Source organism: Leuciscus leuciscus, assembly GCF_965113295.1.
Source record: "Leuciscus leuciscus genome assembly, chromosome: 2".
Classification (NCBI taxonomy): Eukaryota; Metazoa; Chordata; class Actinopteri; order Cypriniformes; family Leuciscidae; genus Leuciscus; species Leuciscus leuciscus.
The window spans coordinates 58,575,556-58,594,081 of NC_138726.1; the positions used below are offsets into that span (position 1 = coordinate 58,575,556).

General features: G+C 35.7%; 1 protein-coding gene across 1 annotated transcript; it reads left to right on the top strand.

The window, feature by feature from the left end:
* The first annotated feature begins 2,728 nt into the window (after nt 1-2,728).
* LOC309492685 (solute carrier family 12 member 3-like) lies at nt 2,729-17,748 on the top strand. Its single transcript, XM_082161681.1, has 27 exons — nt 2,729-2,826; nt 3,066-3,402; nt 4,459-4,602; nt 4,692-4,767; nt 5,071-5,166; nt 6,783-6,922; nt 7,010-7,120; nt 7,826-7,937; nt 8,467-8,597; nt 8,782-8,866; nt 10,035-10,192; nt 11,387-11,494; nt 11,607-11,730; nt 12,229-12,330; nt 12,517-12,672; nt 12,764-12,863; nt 13,717-13,828; nt 13,956-14,090; nt 14,340-14,446; nt 15,403-15,485; nt 15,567-15,632; nt 15,727-15,831; nt 15,946-16,057; nt 16,578-16,664; nt 16,756-16,891; nt 16,997-17,064; nt 17,244-17,748. Exons 2-27 carry the CDS (start codon nt 3,094-3,096, stop codon nt 17,380-17,382), a joined length of 3,102 nt encoding a protein of 1,033 aa, XP_082017807.1. The 5' UTR covers nt 2,729-2,826; nt 3,066-3,093; the 3' UTR covers nt 17,383-17,748.
* The last annotated feature ends 778 nt before the right edge of the window (nt 17,749-18,526 follow it).

The following is an 18,526-nucleotide window of genomic DNA, read 5'->3' on the forward strand; positions in this document are numbered from 1 at the left end:
AGAAATAAAGAATAAAGAGAAGAGTGGCAATGAATGATGACAGAGTTAATTTCACTCTTGCATAAAATAAAGTCTATATAATCATTCACATTAATTTAACGCATGTTTTGCTTTTTAGTTTTATAGTAGGGGAGACCGGGGACAGTTGCAACACTTTTTGCATTTCTCTCAATTACTCAGAGACTATTTGGACTAGACCAACCAAATTTGTATATATTAAACTTGCATCTCTCTGCTAATTACCCATACCATTTAAAGATGATTATATATGACATATCGTTCACAGTATTTATTTGAATGGAAGAAGTCAGATGTTGCAACTGACCCCGACCCAGGGGACGGTTGCAACACAATCCAGGGACGGTTGCAACATGTTAAAAATACCTTAAATTTCATTAATTAACTTAAGCTTTTTGTCTCAATGAGCAAAGAATTCTGAAAATATGAACTGTTTTAGGCCTACTATAATATTATAGTATTATTTATTTCAATAATATTATTGTAGCCTATTATTTATTTATTTAGTCATATTTATCAAATAACAGTTATTGAGTTTTGTTTGTTCATGTGTAGAACATAGGCCTACATAGATTCAGTGTGCAGGAGTTACAGATGGTATTCAATCCCTCCATATTTCAGTGTCAGACAGGAAGAATTTAACAATTTGCAATGCAACAAACTTTTATTAAACATGCAATTTATAACATGTTGCAACCGTCCCCAACCCTATCATCCATGACAGAACATCATATGCCTGCTAGACACACTGACTTTGACACATGCTAACCATGTCACTTAGAAGTCAACAAAACAATAATTCAAACGAAGTAAGTTTTGATTAATTCATACAAAATTTCAGGACAGTATGACAAAAATATATCTCATGAAAAAATTTACTTTCATACCTCCAAAACAAGTTTTGTTCAATAAATGCAGCAGCAGAAGTTGAATATGTCTACTGTCTTCTTGGTGGGTGGAGGGTCTAACTGTGCATGTACAGTATAAGTGTCATCACTCTAGCTTGTTTCTGATTGGAGAAAAATGAAATGTTGCAACCATCCCCTGTTGCAACTGTCCCCGGTCTCCCCTAGTGTAATCCTGATGATTCTCATTTACATCTTTTCAGACAACAGTTTTTAACAATAAGTAACTATGTGTAAATGTATGGTTTACAGGCCTAATATTAATCATTCTTTTGTAAATTATAATGTAGCCTTGATTTCACACAAATTATATGTTTTCGTTTAGATGTCTTGTCGGTATGAGTTTTGTTTCTTGTGCTTCAGTTTAGTCTTGATTATGTTCTAGCTAGTCTCCTTTGTTACTGATTATGTTCAGCTGTCTATTGTTATGTTTCCCCATGTATTTAAACTTAAACTTTAAACTCAGTTTATTGTCAATTCTCTTCTTTAGTTTGTGGGTCATTGAAATGATTATCCATGTATTAACCTGTGTATATTCTCCTGGTTAATTAAAGAAGTTATTGTTAGATATTCTGCATCATGTTTACTTACTACCACCATATATGGAAAATTACATGATTTATTGTATCGTCTTCATAAAGATTTTTTTTCGGAATCAACACGTATTGTTGAAATGTATTGTTATTAACTTTAATTCATTATGTTCATATCTATAGTTTGTTGCATTCAACATCAGGAAAAATGATGTGTTTGCTTAAAAAATGTGTCAGCTATTATTCTGACTATTATGGCATTGAAATCCTGTGGGTTTCTTATACAAATATCCCTAAGGCGAATGAATGTGCGCATCCGAGTTTTACAAAGATAAAATGTGAATAATAATAAAGCATTTATGGTGTGATAAATGACGTTCTCTCATGAAATCTCTGCAAAACATTAATCCTGGCCCCTATATTCAGTGCTGTTTTTAATTCCAGGAATTATCTGAACAGTTTTGGCAACTTTACGCCCGTTTACAGTCTTACAGAGTCGCACGCCCTCTTTTTAATGCAAAGTTCTGCCAGATGAACCCATGATTACCTCAGTCAGACAGTAATGAGCGGTTAGCCAACAAATTGTTCTAGATAAAGATTTTATACAAGTGTGTGTGAGTGTGTGTGGACAAATCAGGTCTTTTTCCACTCTATAAAGGTGCTTTGAACACCATCATGTTTTTTATTTAATTTTTTTTACACAAGTGAACTTGAGACCTCGAGGCCATAAAGTCTACAGAAAGTTTGTAAAAGGAGTTTCTGCAAAAAGATCATAAACTCGGTAACAAAGCACACTACTTATGTGTCATTTGGTGTTCATTTTGATAAGGACCACTTGTGTATCAAGTGTATATAAAGAACGTCCAATGCAAACGTTTTAATCTCCGTACAATGAAGCCAAAATAGGAAACTTTCAATCATATCACAAAAATCAGGAGTCTGACTATTTTTCTAGCTCTTTTAACCACCCATCGCATTTATTGTCGCCTTCTGTGTAATGTAATGTCAGTCCCATATTAGATGTTATTATTTGGGTTAATGATTAATCCGAGCCGGTTGACACAGATACCGTTATCAGGATAATCCGAAGAGGAAACAGCGCGCTTGACATCTTTTATGTCATCAGTTACGCAGAAACGCGTCTCAGAAGTAGCGCGCGTCCACGTGGGATGAGAGGAGGTGTAACTTTTGCTATAAATTAAGAAAGCCATGATAATAACAGAAGACAAAACTGCATAACTGCTCATAATAGGATGGAAGCTCTTTAGATTAATATTGTTGGAGGTTTTGTGCTCTGTTCATTTTTTTTCTAAGTTCATTCAGGAATTAAAGAAGAGGAGATCAGCTGTCAACCATTAGAAGTACATAAAGTAAGTTATTGAATATTTTGGGGTATTCTTAAAGCTTAGTTTGCCCAAATCAAAATCTGTCTGTACAATGAGTTAATATCAATGTCACAAGTTTGATTGAAGTAGAATTAGATTAGAAGTAATGCAGAATCTTAAGGATTGGTGTGTTTGATTAGGGTTGGAGATGAACTGTGCAGGAGCAGGATTTGGCACCCCTGGTCTAAACCTATTGCTAAAATGCATTATCTTTTACTTTACAGTCAAAGCAGTGTTTCTGAGCGTGCACAAATGGGTCAACGCTTCTCCAAACGCAGGCTGGAGGGGTCAGATATCTTGCCCTCCGGTCGCTTCTCGGTCAGTGAAGAGGCTCTGCCGCATTACTCCTCTCACAGCGCCGGCGAGGAGACGAGCGTCACGGTGGAGACGCCGGCACGGAGGACGTCTGAGGCTCTGAACTCGAGGCAGGACAATAGGAGACCGTCCATATACAGCCCCATGGATGCAATGCCACATCTGGAGTTTTACGCCAACGCCACTGCCACGGGCCGCATCAGGCGCAGCAGACCCTCGCTGGAGACTCTGCGCAAGGCTTGCGATGTGGGTCGCGCGTTGAAACAATAGAAAAGTACCAGAGGCTGTAGTTTCAGGACTGCATTTCTAGGGCCCTTGTTTTATGTGACAGCGCCACCTGACCAAATCTACTCCATCCGATGAGACCGCATAAAAGAAGGCGCAAAACGATAGCTACGGAAATTATTAAATTGGTTTAAATCTTTTCATCTTATATTGAACCACGATTTATTTATTTATTCCCTCGTTTTAGTAGCCTAAATCGTGGCCACCTTGAACTAATCCGTTCCCTCGTTTTGATTTAACTAAAACAAGGGAACTAATTATTACAACGCTCCTTAGCTTACTTCCCATGCAGATGAAAATCAGGGTTTTCTTTCCAAGATAACACTTGATAAAATTAAACACATTTGTTTAGAAATGTCAAGAGGGTTGTCAGCGGTTATGTTTAGGATTAGGAGTTGAAATGAATAATATATCAATTAAATTTGAATAATTAAGTCAAGTCACGTTTATTTATATAGCGCTTCTTACAATACAGATTGTTTCAAATCAGCTTTACAGTGAAAATGAAAACTGTTATGTCATCGTCCAGCTCAGTTCAGTTCTCATATAATTGTGTCAATGCAAGCAGATCAATAATATTGTTGAATATTTAGTGTCCCCAAATAAGCAAGCCAAAAGCCAAAGGCGACAAAGGTAAATTAAAAAAGTAAATCATTGAATTCAGCTGAACAGTAAATGCTATAAAATAGTATAAAGTACGAGCACAGTTTTAGAAATGCAGTCCCGAAACTGTAACGCCTGCAAGATCATCTGCTGTAACATACTTTGTACAATGTAAAAATTACGTAAAGTATGATGAAAAAGTTATGACAACCTATGTTTTTACATTGCTTTAACTCATAGAATTAAGTTAAGAAATGTTCAAGTTATACAAGATTCAACTCATCTTTTAAGTCAGTTTAATGTAATTTAAGTTGAAATGACTTAATTTAAGGCAGCAACTTTTTTACATTGTATGCAGGCCTACTTAAATGTTGTGATTTAAGAGTGTGTGTGTGTGTGTGTGTATTGGTTTAGGATGGAGAAACTTGCAGTAACACGTGCGTCTCTAGTACGGGAAGCCTTTCGGCTCTTCAAGAGAGTGGAAACGAGTCTGAGGAAAACGGAAAAGGAGGGAAGACCTCCCAACCAGTGCGCTTTGGATGGGTGACTGGGGTTATGGTGAGAAACAGTGAAAAATACACACTCGTGCTTTTCAAACGGCCACGCACACATATCCATACTGTACAGGCTCTGTTATTGTGTTTCAGATTCGCTGTATGTTGAATATCTGGGGAGTCATTCTGTTCCTGCGTTTGTCCTGGATCACGTCTCAAGCAGGAATCCGTGAGTGGATACTTTTTGGTGACTCGGGAAAAGACAGTCTGAGATAAAGCGTCTGCGCAATGCAATAAAACAACTTCCTTTAATGAACCACAGGCCAGACGGGCTATTTACTTTAGTAAAGATAATGTTGCTTAAGAAATTCCCTGTGAAAATGTTTTATAGAAGGACTTCCCAGAACTGTGTGTGTAATCTCTGATGGCCACTTATCTTTGATGTGTTTTGACTATTCTTTGAACTGGAGCTCTGTACAAGACATCGTGTCCTATTCGTTTATTTATTTATTTTTTATTTCCTCTACTTTAGTTCTTACATGGGTAATTATACTGATGTCAGTCCTTGTGACGTCCATAACGGCACTGTCTGTATCTGCCATTTCCACCAATGGGAGAGTCTCTTCTGGTGAGTCCATTGACATATGTATATATATTGTGTATATTGATGTGGCTTATTGCAGAGAAGTGTGCAGTTGCTTTTTCTAAGAGATTGGGGCAAAAAAAAATCTAACAAATTCTAATTGAAATAAGGGAGTCATATCTACAGACAAAAAGTTTAACCAGGATCGAAATTATTTTTCAAAGCAACAATTGTGGATTGGATCTATCTGATCCAGATTCAAACTTTTCCAGATGACTGATGAATATACAGTAAAAAAAAAAAAAAAAGAGTTGATAGATATTGTCCCCATAAAATAATCAAACCCCAAATTTTTTTTACTTTACTGTGCTGAAAGTCTTAACATAATGTGCACTTTTTCTACGTAATCACTGTATTGCAAATGCAAAATATAAATAAATATGTATGCTGCATGATTCAAATACAATTTAGAAGTTTTATTACATTTTTGTTCCTGAAATCCACCCTGAATCCGCACTTCTACTGGGATCAGGATGAATTGCAAGACAAAAAAAAGAAAAAAAAAAAGAAAAAAAGAAATGGGTTTGATTCATGCATTCGAAAAGTCATTTATGAAGTTACAATTGATCAAAAGTCAAATTGATAAAAGTTATTAATTGGTGATGTAACCAGCAAGAAACCAATTTTTAATTTGTTTCATATTGATGGTGCGAACTAAGCAAAGAACTGTAGTGTTACACAAACCTCAATCCTACTAAGAAGTTCTGAACTGTGGGTTTGATCCCGATCAGAACCAAAACCTTTTTTGAAGAAGAAGAAGAAGAAGAACAGGAAGAAGAAGAACCCATTTTAAAGATTTGATCCAATCCAGTGGCTGAAATCAAATTACTTTTGAACAAAGTTTATTTCTGGCCTCTATTATTCTGACTTGGTGAAAAGAAAAACTCATTTTATCTTAAAGGAAATTTCAATTTTGTGACTGACGTTTAATTACACATTAATTATACATTAATTACACATTAATTACCCACGTAGCAAATTCTTGTCATCAGAAAATACATACAGATTCTGAAATTGATGGTAATGAAATTATGGGCACATAACATTGCTGTTACGTTGCCAATAAATCATGAAATTACCAAAATATTACGAATATAGTACATAATTGGAACGTTCTTGGTTATCCTTATAACCTTTGGAGATCATTCTGGCAACGTTGTGAGGTTTCAATTTGATGGTGATGAAATTACAAGCATGCAACGATGTAGTGACGCTATCAATTATTAAGTCATGAAATTACCAAATAGTACCAATAAATTGCGTATAACTGACACGTCGTGTGTTTTGGGAAAACGGTGTCGTGCTAGCGGCCCCTAAGTTAATAACTAATGACCTTTACAATGGAAGTGAATCAATCAAAAACTAACTTTAGCTGGGCAATAACTTTATTCTAGAGCTGCTGTAAAGCCAAAACAATCTCTGTTACTGTAATTTCCTAATTTGTAAAGTTGCTTTGAAACAATCCACATTGTTAAAAGCGCTGTATAAATGAAGGTGACTTGACTTGACTTTTAGACCAACCATCTCTAGAAACCACTGAAGAGACGTTAGCATCCACATAGCAGTCATGGTTGTCCTTCTGTCTCTCCTCCACCCGTCAGGCGGCGCGTACTTCATGATCTCCCGCACACTGGGTCCTGAGCTGGGAGGTCCCATCGGCGTGGTGTTTTCCTTCGCCAATGCTCTCGCTTGCGCGCTCAACACGGTGGGATTCTCCGAGACGGTCAGAGATCTTCTCATTGTAAGAAACGAACACGGTCGTTTTGTTGCATGACTTTATCTTGTGTTTTTGCTGATTGTGAGATGATGTTTGTTTATGATCCAACAGGAGTATGACTCCCAAATTGTGGATTCAGTCAATGATGTCCGAATTATAGGATCCATCACAGTCACCATGTTGCTTCTCATCTCATTGGCTGGGATGGAGTGGGAGGCGAAGGTACGTTCCTCAAATTTTACAATACTGTCGATTTTAACATAAGTTAATAAAGACACATATTTGTTATTATTACATAAATGAGCAGGTATGAAAGACGCTAGATTTCTACACTCAATAATTCATGCCATAGGTCTTCATTAAGTATTTGCATCTATTTGGTTTATTTAAATAATATATTTCAAAATGCATTTATTCAAATTGCTTATATTGCATGTATTTATATATAAATACATAAACCTGGTTATTGTGTATTGAAAAGCATTGAGGTTTTTTTACAGAAATTTGACCTGTTTCTTATTGAAATTTAACGCTTTCTGGTTGGTTTGTCACTTTTTAGGTTCCTGACCTTTTTTTGTCAGCTGAATCCATTTGATCTAATTTATTTATCTAAGATTTCAAGAAAAGCTAACCTTTCACCCTTTAATGGATGATCATTAGTCGAATGTTATTTATTATAATTTTTTCTTATTTAAGCACATTAATGAACATTTTATGCATTTCATTCTTTGAAAATTATACAGTTGAATTCAATTTATTTTTATATTGAGCCGTTCTATCTGAATCTCATGAGCCTGCAGTTCCCTCACTCTCCTCTAGAGGCTCTACAAAGCCCTTGTTCTGAAACTCTGAGCTTCTTCTCACAAACCATCAGCTCATAGTGTTAGTGCTTTCCTTCACAATGGTTCTGCTTTCACTCTCTCACAGACTCAGATCCTGTTCTTCTTGGTTCTTATGGTGGCCTTCATCAACTACTTTGTTGGCACCGTGATTCCTGCGACTCCCCAGAAACAGTCGATGGGTTTCTTCAGTTATCGCAGTGAGTGTCGAACGCTCAAGTGTCTGTTTTTACCGCATCCCAAAAATAACTCTCTGTCAAGTTCCTAGAAGTTTGATTGGTTTAGAAATGCTTAACTTCTATAAAGTTAATAGCTTCCCAGACAGCAGCCGGCCCACGTGTTGAATCCACATGTGCCAGATGTGGCCCAGATCTGGGCCAACTATATGTTGCTGTCTGGGTTTAACTATTATGCAATAGTTGCTTGAAAATTTGCGATACAGAAAAGTAAAACTTTTTGTTTATGAATTTGTGACTTAAATACCAGACAAAGCTAGAAGACATGGACTAATTTTATGGTGTCTCTATAAAAATGTTATGGTGTCCCTATAAAAAAACTTTCCATGAAAAAACAACAATAAAGTTGGATAGATTGTCCATTAACAGCATACAGGTTTGAAGCAACATGAGAATGAATAAATAATGACAGATGTTTCAACTTTTCCTTTAAACTCACTCCGGAAATTACAATATAACTAATGTATTTTGATATCCACGTTGTTTTTGCCAGGCGAGATCTTCATGGAGAACCTCTTCCCGGACTGGAGAGGGCCAGACGGGGACTTCTTCCGGATGTTTGCCATCTTCTTCCCATCTGCCATCGGGATCCTCGCCGGAGCGAACATCTCAGGCGATCTGAAGGTGAACAACATCTGCAAACATGTCACAACCAAAGTGACGCTACTGAGCTTTGAGTCATTTATGGTTCTTCTTTACACATGGAGCATAAGTCCATGAATGAATAAATAAACTTTACGTTTTGTCTCAGTGTTTTTGAAATGGCAAATATGGTATTAATCAAATGCTGTGTTTGTGAATGTTTCAGGAGCCTGAGATCGCCATCCCAAGAGGGACATTGATGGCCATATTCTGCACCACCATTAGTTATTTAGCCATATCTTCAACTGTGGGTGAGTATTTCATCAAGCGTTCAACAGAACTTACTCAGTTCATTACCTAATTGTATTAAATTCATATGCCAATAGAGGCAGTGAGTATCAGCAATAATGTTCAATAAGTCAATGTATTTCTAGCTCATACCAGTTAATAAGTTTAATAACAGGCTGCTCATGTTTGCAAAGAATTTTTTTGCAAAAAGAACATTTATTAAGAATATCTTTATTGATTTGAATCACGTCTTGGAAGAAAGATTTTGATTTAATGTGACACATGAGTTTTGATGTTGTGTGGTGATATTCTTGGAGAAATAGTTGAATGAGCCTTGATTTTTGCCAAAAGTCAAACAAGCACAACAAGGACGATAACTATACGATGCAATAAAGATATAGTTCTAAAAATCTTTCTGGATCTAAAAGAATAGCAGAGTCCACATCACAACTATATAATGATAACGACACAGAGGAATGATATAGTTGGAATCACTTTCAGAACGATTTTTTCCAGCTGACGATCGATAAAAACATTGACAGCCAATCAGAATCCATCCTGTTTTAAAGAGATAAAGCATTTAAAGCAGCAGACAGCGCTTTTAATAAACAGAACGATAATGTGCGCTTTTGTGGACGCTAATATAGTTACCGTTATAGTTATCTTTATTGGTGAGAATGGGCCTTAAGACTTGCAAACACAAGTTAGCTAGGAGTCAATTCACTTTGAACCTAAAAATTAAGTAAACTGACATAATATTAAGTCTCTATTTCTGAAAATGTCCATTTGAAATTAAATGAGTTTAAGCTTAAATGAAGGAATAATATCTGCCGATGGGGTCACAAAAATGAACTTCGCTCAAAGGGAAAACATGATACTGGCAAATACTTTTTCTTGTTTTCAAACAAACTCGCTTCATTTGGATACATTTTTCAGAAAGCAAGACTTTATAGCTTAAATGTAAATGTAAATCTATCTCGATTTAAGAATGTTTAGATATTTGTACTGGAAAACAAGACAAAACTACTGAGGAAAAACATCATTTTTGCAGTCAATGGCAAAATAAAACATGTCATTCTGCTCTCTTGTCCATGGGAACCAAACATGGAATATGAAGAATGCGTGCAGTGATAATAATGGCAGCGTGAGGATGTCTCAGTTTTGTCCTGAAGTGTGTGTTTGTCCCCACAGGAGCGTGTGTTCTGCGCGACGCCTCCGGGAACCTGAACGACAGTCTTCCGCTGAACTTCACCGAGGTGTGTGAGGGTCTGAGCTGCAGTCTGGGCTGGAACTTCACCGAGTGCCAGCAGAGCGGCTCCTGTGCCTTCGGCCTCTCAAACAACTTCCAGGTGAACAGATCCGCTTCTGACACACTCAGATTGTGGTGTTTGCATGTCAGATGGGTTGGTCTGTTGGTTATAGTTGCAAAACACCACTCAACTAGACAGCCGGTGATCACCAGGAATGTGTGTATGGATCGGAACAGAACAGGAAAAAAGCGTTTGGAGCGACAGAAGGACGTGTAGATCATAATGTTCAGTGTAGATCATAATGTTCAGTGTAGATCATAATGTTCAGTGTAGATCATAATGTTCAGTGTAAAGCAAGTGATCTGCAAAGATGTGGCCGAACTGGACTGACCAAAAGTAGAAAAAGTTAGATTTGTACATGATTTCTGCCACAGTACTTTATAGAAATGCTGTTTTGACCTATAATAATCATGCATTATTAAAATTGATTTCAGTATAAATTATTTTTTTTATTTTTTATTTTTTGTTTATTAGGTTGCTAGAATTTATTTATATATTTAAATGTATTTATTACTTGGGTTACTAGAGTTAAATATTATTTATTTATTTATTTATTTAAAATTATTATATTTATATACTTACTAGAGTGAGTTGTCATTTATTTGTGTCTATATTTAAATTTATGTATTTTTTTATTTATTATTTTCATTACTAAAGTAAATCATAATTTATTTGTTTATCATGTGTATTTAAATGTATTTTTTAATACTTTGGTTACTAGAGTAAATTATGATTTATTAATTTAGCCAGTATTTTTATAGTAATTCGTTATTTATATTTATTAATGTATTTATGTATTACTTTGGTTACTCGAGTTAATTTATTTGTTTATATAAATGTAGTTATTAGTTAGGTCACTATAGTTAATCATAATTATTTATGTATTTATTTAAATGTTTTTTTATTTTATTACTTTGGTTATTAGAGTTAATTTTCATTTATTTATTTAAATTAATTTATTAGTTGGGTTACTAGAGTTAATGATTTATGTATGTATTTATTTATTTATTTATTTAAATGTATTTATTAACTCAATTACTTGATGTATTTATGTATTTATTTATTGTATTCAAAATCCACTTGCCTCAGAATCTCAGGGGACACATTTCTATGGTTTGCGTTGACAATGTGTGAATTAGTTTCCTTAGAGTAGAGATTAACTGGTTAAAATGTTGGACACTGTTCAGATGAACTTTATTTTACATTCATGTGCTTTCCTGCTCAAATCCGCAGGTTCTGATCCAGGTCTCGGGCTTTGGTCCGTTGATCTACGCGGGCATATTCGCAGCCACCCTGTCGTCCGCCCTTGCGTTCCTCGTCTCCGCACCCAAAGTCTTCCAGGTGAAGCACCACACCTTACACAGATAATAGCTAATATATAACTTCATACGATCATCAAAGTGAGCATGGCTTATAAAATTCAAAGAATTTTGAACATCTCCTCTTGGCACAGTGTCTCTGTAAGGACAATATCTACCCGTACATCGGCTTCTTTGGGAAGGGTTATGGGAAAAACAGCGAGCCACTGCGAGCTTATCTGCTGTGTTACATCATCGCCATGTGCTTCATTCTGATTGGTGAGTCAAAAATATATCTGATAAAGCTACATATAACATTCATCTCAACTTGCAATATTCAACGCTAATACTGTATATTCTTATATTTTAAATGCACATTTGTTGTTTATGCCGTTTCAGGGCATAAAATATGATATATTCAAATATTTATACTTTCAAATTCGCATGCAGGATCATTTCAAATGAACTAGTGAAGACAAAAGGTGTTTAACAGATAAACATTCATATACAGTTTAACTCTTAAATCTTGATGTTAAATACAATACGTGAACTACTATTCACTCTAAAAAATGGTTGGTTGTTTTAACCCAATGTTGGGTCAAATATGATCAAACCCAAATGTTGGGTTAAAAATTTGACCCAACGGCTGAGTTTTTCCATATTTGACCCAAAGTTGGGTTGAAACAACCCACCATTTTTTAGCGTGTCGCACATATTCTGTATGTCATGTATTTTATGGTATAAATCACTTTTAACGTTCCCCTCTCATCTTGGCAGCTGAGCTGAACGTAATCGCTCCTCTGATCTCCAACTTCTTCCTCTGCTCTTACGCGCTGATCAACTTTAGCTGTTTCCACGCTTCCATCACCAATTCACCCGGTGAGTTCAAAATACCTTAGCAAAATCAGTCTGATTATCTGTTCTGTACATATTTTAAATATTGAGTATTTCATAATCATGTGAAGTTACGTTGAGTTACATTACTTTGGAAGTTTGTTCAGTCTGTTGATCACGTTTTTTTGTTTCTATCCTCTGTTTTCTGGTCATTTCTGCTGTTCGTCTCAGGATGGAGGCCATCGTTTCGGTATTACAGCCCCTGGACGGGTTTGTTCGGGGCCGTTATTTCTGTCGTACTGATGTTCTTGCTCACCTGGTGGGCCGCGCTCATCTCTTTAGGTTTAATCATCTTCTTATTCGGCTACGTGGCCTACAAGAAACCAGGTGAGCAGGACCATGATGACCCATCAGAGTAAAGATCGCATTGAAACGGTGTGCTTTTACTGACCGTAATGATGTTTTCGTGTCGTTCAAGAGGTGAACTGGGGTTCGTCTGTCCAGGCCAGTACCTACAACATGGCTCTATCCTACTCCGTGTCTCTGGCAGGAGTCGAAGATCACGTCAAAAACTACAGGTCAGATGCTACAGGAGGTTTTAATGGGATGTGAATGAGATACTGTAAATGCACTGTCTGTTAACATTCTTCATAATTATGAGATTAAAAAGTCATATTTAGATAAAAAAAAAATATATATAATTGTGAGATAAGAAGCCAAAATGATTACATGTACTAAGTCATAATTATGAGATAAAAAGTCATTTTTAGATAAAAAAAATAATAATTATGAGATAAGCCAAAATGTTGACTGTCATAATTATGAAATAAAAAGTAATTTTTAGATAAAAAAAAAAAAAAATAATTATGAGATAAGAGCCAAAATGTTGACTGTCATAATTATGAGTCATTGTTGAAATAAAAAGTAATAATGATGAGATAAGAAACCAAAGTTATGACTTTTTTAATATAAAAAATTACTTTTTATCTCATAATTATGACATAAAAAGTATTTTCGTAGATAAAAATAATAATGATGTGATAAGAAACCAAAATGATGACTTACTATGTCATAATTATGAGATAAAACCCAACAATTATGACTTTCTAAAGTAATTGTAATTTAAAATGTTTGGTATTTTCGTAATTTTTACTTTTTTTATCTCATAATTATGACTTAGTGTGTCATAAATAAGGCCGTTGTCTCATTACTTTTCAATATTTTTTATTATCTCATAATTATGACAAATTATTATAATGTCATAATTTCATCTTTATAATCTAATAAATTAAATTTTTAAAACCTTTTAAATAGTGTAGAAAAATACGTGTTTCTAGCGCATTGAACAGCCTAATTTTCATTCACAATAAATTAAATGTTAAATTACGTGTTGTTTACCCACATGTTCACTCGTTCGTTTCGTCTCATCAGGCCTCAGTGTCTGGTTCTGACGGGTCCTCCGAATCTGCGTCCAGCGCTGGTGGACTTTGTGGGCTGTTTCACCAAAAACGTCAGTTTGATGATTTGTGGAGACATTCTCATGGTAAGAACCAGCTGTATCATGTAGAAATGCTTTATTTTTTCATTTCTTGGTATTTAAAACTCTTCTAAATGAGAACGTTCTGCCCTCAAAAGAGCAGAATATCATGGATCTGTTATTGTCTCTTCAGGAGGACGAGAAGTCGGTTGTGTCCCAGCGCAACACTTATGACATGATAAAGTGGCTGAATCAGAGGAAGGTTCGTTCCTTCTACACGGCCTTCAAGGCGTCCAGTCTGAGAGACGGAGCCCGGCATCTTCTACAGGTGACAAACCTCGTTCATGAAACATGAGCAGAACGGATCACTGCGCAAATCGTTTTTGACATGAATTAATACAGCGAAACAATTACTGTATGTAAAAGTGATTTTGTTCATTGCACATAATGACTGCTTGTGTTTTATGCATAAAAGTGATTTTTATTCTCTATGCTGGTTATTATTATTCTTTTTCTAGGGAGTTTTTTTGGTGTTTTCAAATTAAGGTAGAAACTGTGATCATTTTCCCCTCTTAAGGCCTCTGGTTTGGGAAAGCTGAAGCCGAATATACTGGTGGTGGGATTCAAAATGAACTGGCAGGAGAGCAGCAGTCAAGTCATAGAGGACTACATCAACACCATATAGTGAGAGAAAACTACCTCACAAACCCTAGAATCTGTCTAGAAGGAAATATCAAACTATATTTGGCTAAAATAAGCACAATTAATCATACAAAAAAATATTTTAAAAATATTTAATAAAGAAAATATTATTTTACCGGTAAAGTAGACACCATTTGTGCAGATTTTATTTAAAACAAAAAAACAACAACATAAATAAGCCTTTTCTAAAGAGAATCTCAATTGAGAACGAAAATAACTATTTGGAAGGAAATGTAAAATTTGGAGGGAAAATGTGAAAATTTTCATTTGACGTCTATTACAATCAATGGCATATATTTTTTTTAAGTGAAAAGCGATTGCCAGTCTGCTTGAATATTGAAAATTGACGTAAACACATGCCCAGTAATGCAAAAGAACATACAATTCTCTTTAGTGTAATGCAAAAAAAGTCAGCATAAATTAAAATAAAATAACCTTTTCTAAAGAGAATCTCCACTGAGTTCGAAAATTACAATTTGGAGGGAAAATTTGTTATATGAAATATCAGAATCAGGAGAATCATCAGAATTATTGGAACCTGTCAATAAATGAATTAAACAACATTAATCCAAGTTACTTTACAAATAAATGTTAATGTTTAAAACCGAATAGTGATCGTAAGTCTGCTTGTATATTGAAAATGTACAAAATCACGTGCCCAGTAATTCATCTTATTGTCTTTATTGTAATAAAAAATATATATATATATATATATATATATATATATATATATATATATATATTTAATTATAATAATATAAAACACTGTAAAGTATCCTTTTCTAAAGAGAATCTCCATTTACAATTTTGAAAGGGAAAATGTGCTTAATTTTATTAATGGTCCTAAAAAAGGCTTCATTTCTTTTATGCAAAAATATTGAAATGTGACATGGACATGTTGTTGTGCGATTCAATGAAGTATTTTTCTTTGGTCTCAGTGATTCTTTCGACTCCAACCACGGAGTGTGTGTTCTGCGCATGATGGACGGACTGGACGTCCGAGACGAGTTACAGACTGAGGGTATGTCCCGTGTGCAAATGTGTGTGTGCTTTTAATGTACATGTGGATTATCACGCTAATTCTGTCCTGTGTTTCTGACAGTCAATCCGGCCTTTGAGATGGACGAGGCCATCGAGTCTGATCCGCAGAACTCAGACGCCGATTCAGGTGAATCAACTCAAGCCGATCGATGAGTCTTCTCTTTGTTCTTCGGTCCTTATCTCACTTCTTTGTTCTCTTCTCATCTGTTTCTCCCTCGTAGACGTCGACAACACAAAGAGCACGGTGACCGATCAGATCAAAACTGTGTTCCAGAATAAACAAGGGAAGAAGACCATTGACGTGTACTGGATCTCTGACGACGGAGGTGAGATACCGAGTGTAATCATTACCAGGCTTCAGTCGTCATCATTTGGGTTTGATAACCCTTCAGTTAAGTCTAAACCATTGAGTAATGTGATCCTCGCTCTCTCTGTCTCAGGTTTGACTTTGTTAGTGCCATACCTGTTGACCAGAAGAAAACGCTGGAGGCGATGCCAAGTCAGAGTGTTCATCATTGGAGAACAGCAAACCATGGAGAACGACCGCAAAGAGTGAGACTCGTGAATCGTTGATCATCAGAATCATCTGAATCATTATGACAGAGGATATTTGAATACCTCGGTTAATTCTTCTAGACCGCATTTAGGTTAAATAAGTCTCCCAATGTTTCTCCTGAGAGAAACGACTCCAGTAAGCAGAAGAGATCTCAGTAATGTCTCAAACTGTGCTCAGATTTGACAAGATACCAAAGTCTGAGATCAAAAAAGTCAGGCATCTCAATATGAACTCAAGCATTTCTCCATCAAATTCTCCCGAGATCAAGTGATATCTTACTCTATAATCACTGAAATGATCAGATTTAACAAGAACATTAGACCTCGTTATTTCAAATCATGCGGATCATCAGAATCATTCATATTAACAACAGAATTAGGAGAGTCATTGAATCATTGGAATCTTTATGGCGACGAGTGTCTTGTATCGTAAGCCTGCTTGTATATTGAATGACTCTCTATTTTCTCGTATATATTGAGTAACTCATTTATGAATAAAATGTCTTTGTTTGCTCAGAATGATGACTTTGCTCCAGCGTTTCCGACTGGACGTTCATGATGTCATCGTGATGACGGACAGCGAACGGCCACCACTTGCTAAAAAGTAGGTTTACCCCGAACAGGGGTGAATTTAGTGTGAAATATAAGACTTTTAACACCCAAACACAGGGACAGAACTTCTTTGTTGTCATTAGTACTAGGCGCTTCGAGGAAACGCTCGCCCCCTTCAGGCTGAACGAGGCACAGCTGGACGAGAGGACGGCGCAACAGCAGAGGACAGAGTATCCATGGAAAGTCACGGATAAAGAGATGGATGCACTGAGGTTCAAGGTGTGTGTGTGTGTGTGTGTGTGTGTGTGTGTGTTGGACCTCAATGTCCAGCTAAATTCATAAATCCCACTTGGCAGCTCAATTTTTTTCATCCTCCTTTGATAGTCGGAGAAAAAAGTGCATCTGAACGAGATCATACGGAGGAATTCGAAGCACGCCGCGCTGGTTCTAGTGTGAGTATTGACTGTAAGACCATTAACCATTACTGGCTGCTGGTCAAAATGTGATTCATACACAAAGAAAGAACAATCTGATAATATTGGAGCCTCATTAATCATTTATATCTGAAATGTTAAGAATCATAATTGGAGGGTAAACACTCCTGTTAATTATTAACACCCCTGTGCTTCAGGTCTCTCCCCGTACCGCAGGCCGACTGTCCCAGATCTCTCTATATGGCCTGGCTGGACACGCTTAGCTGCGGTCTACACTGTCCCGTCCTGCTCATTCGAGGAAACCAGCAGAACGTCATGACCTTCTACTGCCAGTAAAAGTCTCACGTGATTAACTGGCTTATCTTGGCTCTTTAAGGCAAAGACACTTCAGGCAAAATGCATAGGGTTTTTTATTTATTTTTTATCCACTGGTGAATTTAGAGATTTTTGGGCTAGTTTGCTTTTTATAAAATGTCTTATTTCAGACTTCCAAAAAAAAAACATTCAAAATCACTTATAAGTGTTTATTTTATTTTGTCTATTTGAATCTGTAGATTTCACTTACAATGCACATCTTTAAAAGCCGTTTTCTCAACAAAATGTACACCAAAATTTACAGTTTTATTCTTATCTATATTCTAAAGGTTTTTACTGAGGGGTTTGTAATTCATATCATTTTACACAACATTGTATTACTAAAAACATGGTGAAAATTATTGTTGTCCGTCTGTTGAGAGTATTTTCTGATTTATGCTGTGATAAAAAGAGATATCCAAAATCCCCCTCTATAAAAACTGTTATCTGTAACAAAATCATACGATAAGTTTTAACCTGGCTTTATCCAATGTTCAGATTTATGTTCTGGAAATGTATGCAAGTTAGTGCATATTTCATTACATATTGCCTCATATGCATATTTATAAATAGCATTTCAGAAAAACATTGTATTACAAAATACATTGCAGTTCTTAATGTAATCAATCACCTATGGTGATAATATCTATTCATTTTTTTAACCCTTTTTACCTATGGTGTCTTGCCTTAATGTGCCGACTCACTTGGCCATGTGCAGTTCATAGATTTTGCTTGTCGTTTGCTGCAAAAAAAAAACTTTAAAATAAGCTACAGCAGCCTCAAACACTTATCACACTTTAAAATATGTGCATATAATTGATATAACATGTATAAAAAATATTACACTTTATTATTAAATATATTACATGAGTTAATGCATTTGCTGATAACTGAACCCATGACTTGGCATTGTATAAATCTAAATATATTTGAGGCCACTGTAAATGTAGATTTTTTTCAGTGTATCAAATGTGTGTTTTGCCTTATTATTTTTGCTCATTTATCCTCTTGCTTAAAGCTCATTATACAGTATGTATTATTGTAGTTCTAATTTTTCTTTTTGCTGTGAACTCGAACCCATGTCTGTGTCAAGGTCTGGTATGGTGAAGGGCTGAAGTTAAAGTGT